The 13,991-nt window shown below is 45.4% G+C and overlaps 1 protein-coding gene across 1 annotated transcript in view; it reads right to left on the bottom strand.

Moving 5' to 3' along the window:
- The window catches only part of ABCA13 (ATP binding cassette subfamily A member 13), a 2,435,905-nt gene that overhangs the window by 786,171 nt on the left and 1,635,743 nt on the right, over positions 1-13,991 (bottom strand). The window contains exon 38 of the mRNA XM_069216941.1: positions 2,410-2,485. Within this exon, the coding sequence (XP_069073042.1) occupies positions 2,410-2,485 (76 nt within the window). The remainder of the gene's footprint in view (positions 1-2,409; positions 2,486-13,991) is intronic.

Raw genomic sequence — 13,991 nt, forward strand, 5'->3', positions numbered from 1 at the left:
CTGCTTCTGGCAGAGTAGGAGGGCAAAGACTGGACTTTGTGTGCCTTCCATCTTGTGAAGATCTCCGAAGGCTTAATTTAGAGCTTGCCTCCTGTTGTTTGAAGTCTCAGGGACAGCAAAGACTTCTCTCTGCCAGGACCTGGAGTCTCTGGAGCGACTCCTACTCTACCAAGCGGTGCCCATCCAGTTCCTGGGACCCTGAAAGGAGAAGCAGGCATCCTAAGAGAAAGAAATCCACGCACAGAATGCAGTGCGGGGAAAAGATCGACGCAACTCCGATCTGCAGCTAAAAAATGGATGCGCCGCCGGCTTCGCAGCTGAAAATCGACGCTCTTCTGCAACACAACTGAAGAAACGACACACGGAGCTGGAGAAACCATGCACAGCATCGGTGACGGAGGCTGGGAGAACGTAACCCGCGCTGTGTGGTTTTCGGAGCATCATGCGGGTGGATTTCCGACGCAAACAGCACTAGGCCAGTTAACACAAGGCAAGGCCTGCTCAGACCCAAGAGTGCTGCCCGGATCAACGCATCGCTCTCCTACGGAGAGAAGAAATGACGTGCCCGACCCGACGAAAGGAGAAATGAGGCAAGGTCTTGTGAGTGAGTGAGCCCTTTTTGACGCACACTCGCCCGTGTGGGGTTATTTTTGATGCACCCGAGGTACATTTTCACGCTAGCAGTGTTACTTTGTGTTTAAACTACATGAAGACTCTCTGTGCTTGTTAATTGATAACTCGACCTGTGTATTGTGGATTTTTGTCATTTTGGTCTTGTTTTGTTTAGATATATATTTCCTATTTTTCTGAACCTGTGTGGTGTCATTTTGTAGTGTTTTCATTAGGTTACTGTGTGTGTGTTGGTACAAATACTTTACACCTAGTACTCTGAAGTGAAGCCTACTGCTAATGCCAAGCTACCAAGGGGTAAGCAGGGGTTAACTGAGGGTGATTCTCTTTTACCCTGACAGGAGTGAGGGTCCTTGCTTGGACAGGGGGTAACCTGACTGCCAACCAAAGACCCCATTTCTAACAGTTGAAAAGATTTTCCACAGCGCCAACAAAAATAATGACAAAAAGCTTTGCAGAGGGGACCAATTAAAAGTAGATGTTCTTTTTTTCTTCTCAGGGCATGGCTGATAACAAATATTGGTTAATGGAACTTTGGTGAAATTTGATGTTGATCTGATGAGCAAGTGCCTGGGGTACAGTCTGGGCTGCTTTTTCATTTAAATAACTAGTTTAAAAGAAGCTCTGGAGAAGAAACAGATACCATACTAAACTCAGAAAGTGTATTCAAATCAAGAGGCTTTTAAAAAAAAGTAGTATATTCATTTAATAGATTCTTCAGACTAACGTATTTTCGATTTTTATTGTGTATAAAACACTAGGACTGGGAGAAATTTAAATTAATCTGGAGCAATGTGGAATATTATTTGGGAATTTCGTATTATGCTTGTCACGTGAAATTTCCAAAATAACACCATCACACCACTTTGTGAAGTTATAATCCCATTCATGGCAAAACCGTAGCACAAGAACAACCGCAACGTGGTAATTACGTTTTTTTGTGTTACTTTTTAGAGCAAAATACGTCCATGCAGCAAACATTGACCCCCAAAGTCACATTTCACACTAAAATATAGCGCTAAGTGACAGATATACATCTCACACAATTGTCCCGAAATGTTGAGCTATTAAGCAAAAGCAAATTGTGCGTGTTTTGAAAATACCTATATATCTTCATTATTATGTAGTAACAGGTGCTGTTCTAACTCTGAAAGATTACTTACAAGGGACTTGTCCCAAGGGTTCATACCCCACGCTGTTGTAGAGCTCCCTGGTAGCAATGTAATTGCAATGTAATGTTCTAAACCAGTGTTTAGGACTGGGAATCACATCTCATTTAAAATTCGGCTCAATGTACATTAAATTCAGTTTTTAAATTCACATGGGAAACGCTGCTAGTGCAGTATAGGCAGATCCCGCTGCGTAAACGAGACTCCAACATTACACCTGAATTGTAAGCAGGTGAAAAACAAAAAAATACGCAAAGGAAGATTACCCCGATATGTGGGAAATAATGCAAGATTATGCTGGAGTACAAACAAACAGTCTAACTTTTACAAGTGTTTTATCTCATATTTAAAGGCAAGTGAGATAAATTTAGCTACCCCTTCCTAGCAGTGAAAGCGTTCTGAAAGGAAAAATCGGTGAAAAGACTAAAATAATAAAACGGAAGAGCAAGGCTGATTAAAACAATGACAAATATGAATAAATTAAGCGAATTGATTGTACAAGAAAGATGTTAGGTCGGAGCCCGATACCTATAAAAGCCAGGGCCACATAGTCAGGAATGCTAGGAAAGAGGAATACTGCATATTTTTCCAACAACAGAGACAGTCTTACCTTCGCTTGAGGCTTAGTAGGTTTTTTGTCTTGAGATTTAAGCGATGTTTTCGTCCCAAACGACCAGCCTCCAAACCTAATGATTCAAAGGAAACAGGAACTACATTACTTGATCATCAATATTAACAATATCAGAATGCTTGGTTTAGAGGACACAGAACTGGTCCTGAAGATAAGTTATTCATGTGTGCTCTTGTCCGCATCAATCCATCTAGCTGATCCCCCAGGTTTGGGAGAAGAGAAAAAGTTATGACTTCAGATTAAAGAGCAGGAGGAGTGAACCCAGGATCTTACTTTGTATAGAACATCTTTATGTCAGAGTCATAGAATGAAATTGCTCAGTAGTCCTGCCATGATCTACAGGTTTGCCTGGTGCACTTACCATTGCTAAAATTTTAGGTCTTACAATTCCAATTACAAATACCTCACCGGAGGTTTGGTAATTCAGAGATCGGAGCCCCCCTACCCTGCTCCCACAAACGACTAAACCCTGTAGGAAAAGCCATCCATACTGTTCTCTGTCTGTAGTTTTCCAAAAGGGGCCATATGTCTGGTGTTGATGTGGGTCCTCGGAAGGCGGGTCAAATGAGGATCCCCTTTCAATAGAGGAAGGTGCAAATGTACACCTGGCTGTGCCTTAAAATGATCCTGAGACTTCAAGGAGGGTCGTGGTTGTCAATTTTTTGATTTGGAAGCACCTATAATGTAAGACAATGTAAAGTGGTGCAACATTGTAAAGAAAAAAGAAAGAAGTCCTCAGGCCCAACACCTTGAAGTGGTAATAAGTGGTGAAGTGTGGTGAGGTGGTGTATGAAAGAGGGGGCGAGGGGCTGAGAAGGGTGAACAACATTATAAGGGGCAAAATATATCGATGGTGGCTAGAGGAGGGAGAAAGAGCAGAGAGGTACGAGTATGGGAGGTAAAGCTAGGGCAAGTAGTGGGGGAATGGCCAGAGTACTCATGTTGTAGTTCATGAAAGGCACAGCTCAGCTGTAAGGCCCTATATAAATACAACCTGGGGTTTGGTGCCACAATGGGTATATAGGGGGTGATTCTGACCGCGGCGGTCGGCGCCCGCCAAGCGGTTCCCGCCGAAAGACCGCTCCGCGGTCAAAAGACCGCGGCGGCCATTCTGGCTTTCCCGCGGGGCCGGCGGCCGACTGCCAGAAGACCGCCGGCCGGCCCAGCGGGAAAGCCCCTACAACAATGAAGCCGGCTCGGAATGGAGCCGGCGGAGTTGCAGGGGTGCGACGGGTGCAGTGGCACCCGTCGCGATTTTCACTGTCTGCAAAGCAGACAGTGAAAATCTTTGTGGGGCACTGTTAGGGGGCCCCTGCACTGCCCATGCCAGTGGCATGGGCAGTGCAGGGGCCCCCAGGGGCCCCACGGCACCCGTTCCCGCCATCCTGGTTCTGGCGGTGGACACCGCCAGAAACAGGCTGGCGGGAAGGCGGTCGGAATCCCCATGGCGGTGCTGCAAGCAGCGCCGGCATGGCGAGTTCCCTGGGCCAGCGGGAAACCGGCGGGAAACCGCCGGCTCCCCTTTTCCGACTGCGGCTTTACCGCCACGGTCAGAATCGCCCAGGAAGCACCGCCAGCCTGTTGGCGGTGCTTCCGCCGCACTCCGCCATGGCGGTCATGGACCGCCAAGGTCAGAATGACCCCCATAGTGTCCATCTCAATAAAGTTTCCCAGCTCTGTCAGGGGGCCCATGCACTGCCCATGTCATGGGCAGTGCAGGGGCCCCCATGGGCTCTGCGACTCCCCGTACCGCCAGCCTTTTCCTGGCAGTTCAAACCGCCAGGAAAAGGCTGGTGGTACGGGGACTCATAATCCCCTGGGCAGTGCTGCAAGCAGCGCTGCCCTGGCGGATTATCACCGCCGGGGCAAATGTGGCAGGAAACCGCCGGCCCTGGCGGTGCGACCGCAGCAGTTCCGCCATGGTTGTAATGACCTTGGAAGCACCGCCAGTCTGTTGGCGGTGCTTCCGTCAAAACAGCCCTGGCGGTCTTGGACCGCCAGCGTTGTAATGACCCCCATAATGTTACAGGCATTTTGATATCATTAATTCTGCCACAGGGATGGCCTAAAAACGAAATCATCTCGCAGTGGTTTGTGTTATTTTACGTTATGTTATAATATGTTAAGTTGCTAGAGACCCATTTGAGTCAGGGAAGGGTTTACTTGAAAACTATCTAAGTGCCCTTACTGGTTATGTTGTATTGTTATGTTGTTTTACAGGCATTTGTATAGCGTTAATCCAGCCAAATTTAATGGCTGGCAGCCATAATATGGTACGGTATCGGCTTAGCTGGTGGCCATCGGTGAAGAACACTTGCAGAAATTGAAAATTTTCAGGACAGAGATGGTAGCTCGAGAGGACCCAACAAGTTATTCACCGCTCATTCTCAGACTGGATCCATATGATGGGTTGTCCGAGGCAGTTCTATGTACACAAAGCTTGTAGCCTAAAGATGAAGTACTCAGCACAATGTTTGTGTCAAGAGGTAAAATGCCCACTCAACTTGTGCTTACTCCGAGCTGTGGATTAAGCTCAGGGCTGGCTTTAGAGTTAGAGGCGCCCAGTGCACCAATGTTTCTACACACTATCCATGATCTCCTTCGTCAGAAATTCCCTCACCACCACCTTCTAACAGTGCCACTTATCTTTTCACAACCCCTTTCTCACATTCATGTATTTTGTTATGTAGCGCTATTCATACCAATCCTAGGATGTCAGCGTACTTTACATCACACATGCACGTTATACTGAGGGAATAAATCTTACTTTGTAAATCAGTGTATAGGAAATGTTAACAAAACATTGAGGATTACAGTTCTGTGATCTGCTTGGTACACATTCTTTGCAGCAAGCATATAAACCCTCTACGCTACTTTATAATGAGTTCAAACTGCCACTAGACAAAACTTTGATGCCAGCAGAAAAAATCACCTGTGCTAAAAAATCTAATGTTGCCTGAACACCGCTGAATGCAAGGAAACAGCAGGTGCTGTTAAACCAAAAGTTATTTCTCAACACAGCACCTCTCTTGAGGTCAGCACCAGGTGCAGCTGCACCGGTCGCACTGCCCTAAAGCCGGCCATAATTAAGCTTCTGAGCTACGTAAAAAAAAATATATATTTTATATATACCTCTGGGAGGCTTCTTTATTCATCCTGAGGTTTACTTTATCCCTATTGTTAGAAATGGGGTCTTTGGTTGGCAGTCAGGTTACCCCCGTCCAAGCAAGGACTCTCACTCTTGTCAGGGTAAAGGAGAATCACCCTCCGCTAACCCCCGCTCACCCTCCTGGTAGATTGGCACAAGCAGGCAGGCTTATTTTCAGAGATCTAGGGGTTAAGTATTTGTACCAACACACACAGTAACTTAATGAAAACACTACAAAATGACACAACACAGGTTTAGAAAAATAGGAAATATTTATCTAAACAAAACAAGACCAAAAGGACAAAAATCCAGCATACACAAGTCAAATTATTAATTTTAAAAGCAGTGATAGCAAAACCGCGCTATGTGGGTTGTGACATTATCAGCCTCTGTTAGTAATGCGGCACATCATTTCTCCAGCCACGAGCATCGATCTCCCAGCCGTGCAGCAAGAGCTGGGCCGATTTCAGCCGCGGAGCCAACAGCGCGTCGTTTCTTCAGCCGTGTCTCAGAGGTTGCGCCGGAAATTTCCCCGCACGGCAGTCGATGGGTGGATTTTCAATCTTGATCTGCCAGCTTCACCTGTCAAGGCCCCAGGAACTGGATAGGGCACCACAATGCAGGGCAGGAGTCTCAAGAGAGAGTCCAGGTGCTGGCAGGGGAAGTCTTTGATAGCCCTGGGACTTCAACAACAGGAGGGAAGCTCAGGACAAGCCCTTGGAGACTTCTTCACAAGCAGGAATGCACAACAGAGTCCAGTCTTTGTCCCCTTTCGCAGAAGCAGCAACTGCAGGATAGCTCCACAAAGCACAGTCACAGGCAGGGCAGCACTTCTCCTCAGCTCTTCAGCTCTTCTCCATGCAGGTTCCTCTTGATTTCCAGAAGTGATCTAAAGTCCGTGGTTTTGGTTGCCCATTTAGGCCTTTGAAGTACGCTTACTTCAAGGGAAAGTCTCTCTTGTTTGTGAAATCCTGCCTTTCCCAGGCCAGGCCCCAGACACACACCAGGGGGTTGCAGACAGCATTGGGTGAGGGCAGGCACAGCCTTTTCAGGTGTGAGTGACTACTCCTCCCTTCCCTGCTAGCAAAGATGGCACATTAGGATATTCAGGCTACAACCCAGCTCCCTTTGTGCCACTGTCTAGAGAGAGGTGCAAACAGTCCAACTATCAAACTGACCCAGACAGGGAATCCACAAACAGGAAGAGACACAGAATGGTTTAGGCATGAAAATGTTCACTTTCGAAAAGTGGCATTTTCAAACACACAGTCTTAAAATCAACTTTACTAAAAAGATGTATTTTTAAATTGTGAGCTCAGAGACCCCAAACTCCACATGTCTATCCGCTCCCAAAGGGAATCTACGCTTTAATCATATTTAAAGACAGCCCCCATGTTAACCTATGAGAGGGATATGCCGTGCAACAGTGAAAACCGAATTTGGCAGTATTTCACTGTTAGGACATATAAAACACATTAGTATATGTCCCACCTTAAACATATACAGCACCCTGCCCATGGGGCTACCTAGGGCTTAACTTAGGGGTGTCTCACATGTAAGAAAAGGGAAGGTTTAGGCCTGGCAAGTGGGTACACTTGCCAAGTCGATTTGGCAGTTTAAAACTGCACACACAGACACTGCAGTGGCAGGTCTGAGGCATGATTACAGGACTACTAATGTGGGTGGCACAACCAGTGCCTCAGGCCCACTAGTAGCATTTGATTTACAGGCCCTGGGCACCTCTAGTGCACTGTACTAGGGACTTACCAGTAAATCAAATATGCCAATCATGCAGATCCAATTACATACACATTTTATATAGGAGTGAGAGAGCGTAGCTTATATATAATCTATATTAACATAAATGTTTATGAATTAATGTGTGATAATGTTGCATAGAAACTGTAATAGTAATCCTGCTTAAACGTGCACCTGAAATGTGACCATGGGGAGTGGCCGCCAATGTATACGTAGACTAATAACGATGACTAAAATGTTTATGTATTAATATATAGAATAAGTTTATGCTAATTAGCAATAATTGTGTTATTGAATTTGTGCTGAAATCCTTTATGGGCCTTAAGTTAGCATGAGTCGAAGCTTAACTGCTTGGATCTCATAATAAATGTATTTTTCCTATCTTGCAGTGTGCTAGCTCACAAAAGGACATGACCTTTATTTTTTATTCAAACTAGAAGACGAATGTAACCATGCTAGATCCGTTCCCATTAATTTTTCATTGCTTGTAGAATAATGTTAAAACAAAATGAAACAGTGTAGATTAATGTAATGTACAAGGTCATTCAAACCGGTGAAGACAATGGAGCTACTGACCAAAAGATGTGCAAAGAATTACAGAAAGATGAAATCATACCGGATGTGCCACCTCTGAAGACATCAGAAAAGAGGACCAATCAGAGACTTGTAAATCAATATGGGCTGAAAGAGTAGGTGACCTAATGTGTTTTCTGATAGGTTAAAGATAGTGGGGTATAACTAATGTCCAATAGAATTTTGGGGGAATGTACCACGAAAAAGGGATAAAACCCATGACACGGGGAGCCATCGGGAAATTAGGTAGGGAATGCTATTGATTTTATCCAGAACCTTTGTCACTCTGTCCGGTGACATACTTGGTTTTACTTAAACCATCCTTGTCCTTAGATTGCCCATTTTACACTTTACCTCCTTAAGAGGGAAGTGCCCTTTTTGCCCCAGCGCTGAGTTCTGACAGATGGTGATTGACTTATGTCCTGAAGACGAAGACTGAACCTGTGTGCTGACCTAAACTCTGGAGGGTAATTATGACAATGCAGAGACCATAGTTAGATGTTTTCCAAATTGGTGTTCTAAATCGTTTTGCATGAAGCCCAACATGCGAATGCTAATCAGTGGTTAGGACAGGTGTTCACTAAACTGATGCAAATAGACAAACGACCGAATCTATGCTTTGTTGAACGGACGTGTTATTGATACTCTGCTAAATTGATCTATGTTCACGCCATGTTATGTTCTGATGTTTGTGATTCTCGCTTTAATGAAATCTTACCAAAGTTGCCATATCGTGACTATGCTATTCTGTTTCTTGGTTTTGAGATTGACGCACCAGCTATTAGATGTGTAAACAATAGGGAATAAAACTCATAAAATTCTACTAAACTGGTGTGGTTATTCATGCCTGAAAGGTCATGGTAGTGTTTTGAATTGATTAATGACTCTGACTAAAGTGAAATGTATTGTTGTGATAAATATTGATGATATCATAAACGTACTGATTGACATATTGATTAGCTATCTTGTCCTAAGGTGTCTCTCAACTGGGTCAAAAGATTCATTGGCCTAAAACGAGTCCTGATGTGTAATAAATTATCATAAAGGGACGCGTTAACAGTTCTGGCAGCAGAGCGACGGTTTGGCCCTTTGGGGCCCTAGGATGGAGAATTATTGTTTAGACTGTTTTTCTGAGATAATGCAAATTGGAGGTATGATGTGTTTCTAAATTCACCATGACTTTCCCGGCATCTCGGAGTCTGCCTAAGGGAGTTGGGGATGTTGTCGGCGTCATAGCATGCGTGGTATAGAATTTGCACTTGCTCAGCTTATGCATTTTGCAGGTGATTTGTGAACTTTGTGTGTATTTAGGCCAGGCAATGTTGTTTTAGTAGGAGTGGGCGTACTCCACAGTATGAGAGTAGGGAAGTCGGCGTACTTCATATGAGTGTGGCGCTTTGTGCTCAAAATTATCCACGTTGTTGGTTGTTCATGTACGGACCCGTCATGGTCTAAGACTCCGGAGTATATTGACAAGTGTAGGAGACACTTGGGTTTATGTTGTAATTTGTGCGGTTTAATTAGGTCAATCGGGCGTGGTTGACAAGTCTGGTTTGAGTCAAATTGTATGTGTGAAACCTTCGATGGAGATTTGGCAAGTTCTAAAGTGCACTAGGACAAACCATTGACAAGTCGAGAGTAGGATTTTCGGGTCGAATTCTGCTTGCGGGTGCGGGAACTGAGAAGGAAAGAGTAGCTGCTGAGGCTTCAAGTGAAATTTCTGTAAAGTTCTGAAGCAAATGTGTTACCCTTCCTGTAGTAAACCGGCAAATTTGTGTTGTTGTTGTTGTTAAAGGTGCTCGCAGTCATTTTTTTGCATTAGTTTTGTGTGAATCCAGTGAGGGGCGGACGAGCCGCAAGACTTTGTCAGCTGCAGTGTGTGAGTGTGGCGTCAGTGGTGCCGCGCTGAGATAGGTCAGTTGTCGAGAGGGGTCGCGCACGGATTGGCTGCCGTCCGTGAGAGGCAATAGGTTGAGAAAGGTGGGTGAAGAGTGTCCTGGGAATTAAAGTCACTTTCTGATTAAATACAACAAAAGAAAAGACGCAAAGATGAATTTTATTAAAGCTTTTAAGAGCGCTCTGAAAGGAGACGTATACATTATGGCAAATGAAGGGGAGCCTACACCGCCTGAGGGTACTCCAGCTTATATAGTCATGGAGGAAAAAGGTGTTGCGCCTTGCTTATGGATGAAGCAGTGGCACAAATTGACAGAAAAAGAGGGATGTTTGGCGTTTCCGGAACACAGGACGTTCAATGCGAGAGTTCTAGAGAATTTAAGGTGGATGTTAAGTGTACAGAAGCCCCCTCCGAGGCCAGCTCAATACAAGGCTTTAGCAATTTGGGATTTAATGGCTATTGAACAGAGACAAGAAAAATTTCAAAGGCGGATAAGAAGGGCAGAAAAGACTTCAGCTGAGGCTAGGTGGGACACCGAGAGTAAAATGTGGAGACGGGGAATAGATGACAGACTAAAGCTGTTCCCAGCAATAACACAGGGTGATGAGACACAGGGGTAGAAAGCCACATGTAAAAAAGGACTCTAGTAAGCCTAAAGAAACTAAGAGATCTTGGGAAGAAGAAGATGATTCAGATAACAAAGAATTTCTAAATCAGTTATTGCATAATCGCCCGCCACCTTATGCGATAAGCGGCAATGCCCGAGCACTAGCGCGGGTCCTTTGAACCAGACGCAGGAGAAGGGAGTTACTGATACAGCACAGACCAGTGATACGAGTTCGATACAGAATGGTGTCAGTGTACCCACTGCACCAGACATGCAGATACAGTTGCAACCTTCACCGCAGATACAGAGAATCTATCCAGACTTCCCAGTACTAGAGACTACTACAAATCTGATTGTGCCGCCGGACCCAATATATACAAAATCGAGGTTAGTGCAGATTGAGCCAACTCCACAATTGCTGCCCAGCCGCAGCCACAACTAATACCATGGTATAATCCAGCAGCAGGACCTCCATTAATACCTGCCCCGGCTTCAGAGAATCAAACTTTTGGGGTCGCTGCTCCACAGGGTTTGGGACCAGGTCAGACACCAGCTCCCATGTCATTGCCAATTAGTGTTGGTCCACCGGTGCCATTGTACGCACAAAACAAACCTGGCATGTGTGATCAAGGGGTAATGACACAAGATCTACTAAGAGGAGGGTCCATAGGAACTCCCCAGTTAATGGCCCCAGGAGAGCAAGTGGTCGAAAGACCGAGGTCTTGTTAGACCTTAACCCGGTTGAAGCACCATTCGAGGCAATGAAACAGGTAGGGCGAGGTGTGTTAACCCCACAGACAATAAGTACAAATGCTTCACAGTCGCCAATGATGCATGCAGGAAATATCTCACTACAAGGTTTTACAGTGCAACTAGTGAATGAGTGGTTAGAAAAAACTTACGCTTCAAAGGCCGCAGCATCTGTAGAAAAGTCAGAAAGGGGCGAGAAAGATGAGTACCTGAACTTTGTGAGACTGGGCGTGGAAGCTGCTGAATTAGTAGAAAGAACGATGGGGGTGAGCAGATTAGAGTCATACACAGTAGCAGAATTGAGATATCTGTGCCCTAAGATCACTAAAGAAGTAGGTAAGGTACATCAGAGGTTAGCGAACCTGGCAGACAAATACAATATTGATATTGAGAATACTAAACATCTGAAAAGAAGTTACAGGTTAGACTTTGACTCAAAAGACTTCAAGCATGAGAGGTCTGCCGGAATGAAAGCGCATCTAAAGGAAATACTGCAAAGTGCTCAGATCTGGACAGCTTTAGAAAAATGGGAAGGCAGATGGGCCAAGAAAAGAGATAAGGAGAAAAGTGACAGTCCGGGATAAAGTAAAGCTAAAACTTCACCAGATATGGAATCAGTAAAGATGTTACCCATGAGAGAAACAGCTGGTGGGGTTCTAATCCATGTACCGTGGTCCAGGGGAGACATCCTATCTTTCACAAATGATTATCCCAAGTTGAGGGAGAAACCGATAGAGTGGTATCAACAGGCGGATAGGTTTGTGAAGCTTGCAAAGTGTCTCTGGGAAGACTTGAATACCTTGTTTGAGATCATTGTTCCACCCGACTTATGGCTTGAGTGCAAGAGAGGGGTAGACTGGCCGACACAGGAGCCGGCCAGGGATAAGGTAACCGGAGCACCATCTGAGGAGGTAATGAAGTATTATCACAAAGTGATTGAGTTTTTGAAGCAGAAAGTGTCGCCGAAAGTGACTGATTGGCAGAAAATCGACCGGACCTCACAGGAGGTTAAAGAATCAATACATGCTTACTATGAGAGATTGTTGAAGGCATTCAAACATTACAGTGGAACTGAGACTATTGAGCCAAAAGACATGAACCATCTCGTGTTCAGATTCGTTGAAGGGCTGAGACCAGAGGTTAGCCAGATGATTAAAAATCATTGGATCTGTTGGCAAGCGAAGCCGATTGAAGAGGTGTTGCAGTATGCGAAATACTGTAGTGACGAGATCGAGCTGAAGCAGAAAAAGTTGAAGGAGAAAGTGATGGTGATGCAGATAAGGGCCGGCAGGGATGCAGGGAAATGGAATCCAGCAGATGATACAGCAGCAACCCCAAGGAAATGGTCTGTTTCAGACACAACCGAGAGGGCGAGGTCGAGGTTTTGTGAATCGCGGTCCAGATTTGAATACTGTTGTGGATCAAAATGATATGCAAGGGATGAAAAAGATGTCACCATGTCACGCATGCGGGGGCGTGGGGCATTGGAACCGGGAATGCCCAAATGTGGACAAAGTAAATTCCTGGACAAAGCACTAATGTCGGTAGATTGCAAAATGTGAGAGGTCCAAAATTTAGAAATCAAAATCCGAACTTCCAAAATAATATGGTTCAGATGCAAGGGCTACAGCCCATGCAGCAGATGCAAATACCACATGTTTAGCCAGCACAAATGCAGCAAGTACAACAGCAGGTTCCCAGGGTACCTATACAGCAAATGCAACTACCATTAGCTCCAATGGGACAGCAACAGGTGATGCTTCCTCAGCAGGGCACAGGTCAATTGACGAGCCAAAATAATACAGTACAGCAATTCCCATTGCGTGGTGAAGATGGAATTAATGAGGAATGGTCGGATGACAGTTCAGACAGTGAAGAGTTCAGGCTTGCAGCGTCCCTGGAAGTAGATCAGAGGGGACCCTATGTAGAAGGAAAAGTAATGGATCACAAGGTTTCATTCTTGGTTGATACCGGAGCTACAGTTAGAAGCGCAGAGGTTCCAAAATTACCACTTCCAGGGCGTACCATAAGAGTGGTCGGAGTAGCAAACCAGTACCTGACAAATCCAATACAGATCCGGTGCAGGTTGAGATTGGCAACTTCCAGGGACCGCATAAGTTTGTAGTCTGCGATTCAAGTCCTGTGTCCCTACTGGGAAGAGACTTACTGTGCAAAACGAAATGTTCAATTCCTGTTCCAATGATGGAATTGAGGTGCAGACAAACAGTGATGATGAAGGGGATGATGGTCAGTTCTCAAAGTTAGAGACAGAAGCTGCGAATGAGGATTACCCTTTGTAAGGAAATGCCTCCTTGGCATGGTTGCCCCCTGACTTTTTGCCTTTGCTGATGCTATGTTTACAATTGAAAGTGTGCTGAGGCCTGCTAACCAGGCCCCAGCACCAGTGTTCTTTCCCTAACCTGTACTTTTGTATCCACAATTGGCAGACCCTGGCATCCAGATAAGTCCCTTGTAACTGGTACTTCTAGTACCAAGGGCCCTGATGCCAAGGAAGGTCTCTAAGGGCTGCAGCATGTCTTATGCCACCCTGGAGACCTCTCACTCAGCACAGACACACTGCTTGCCAGCTTGTGTGTGCTAGTGAGGACAAAACGAGTAAGTCGACATGGCACTCCCCTCAGGGTGCCATGCCAGCCTCTCACTGCCTATGCAGTATAGGTAAGACACCCCTCTAGCAGGCCTTACAGCCCTAAGGCAGGGTGCACTATACCATAGGTGAGGGTACCAGTGCATGAGCATGGTACCCCTACAGTGTCTAAATAAAACCTTAGACATTGTAAGTGCAGGGTAGCCATAAGAGTATATGG

Source organism: Pleurodeles waltl, chromosome 2_1 (genome assembly GCF_031143425.1).
Source record: "Pleurodeles waltl isolate 20211129_DDA chromosome 2_1, aPleWal1.hap1.20221129, whole genome shotgun sequence".
Classification (NCBI taxonomy): domain Eukaryota; kingdom Metazoa; phylum Chordata; class Amphibia; order Caudata; family Salamandridae; genus Pleurodeles; species Pleurodeles waltl.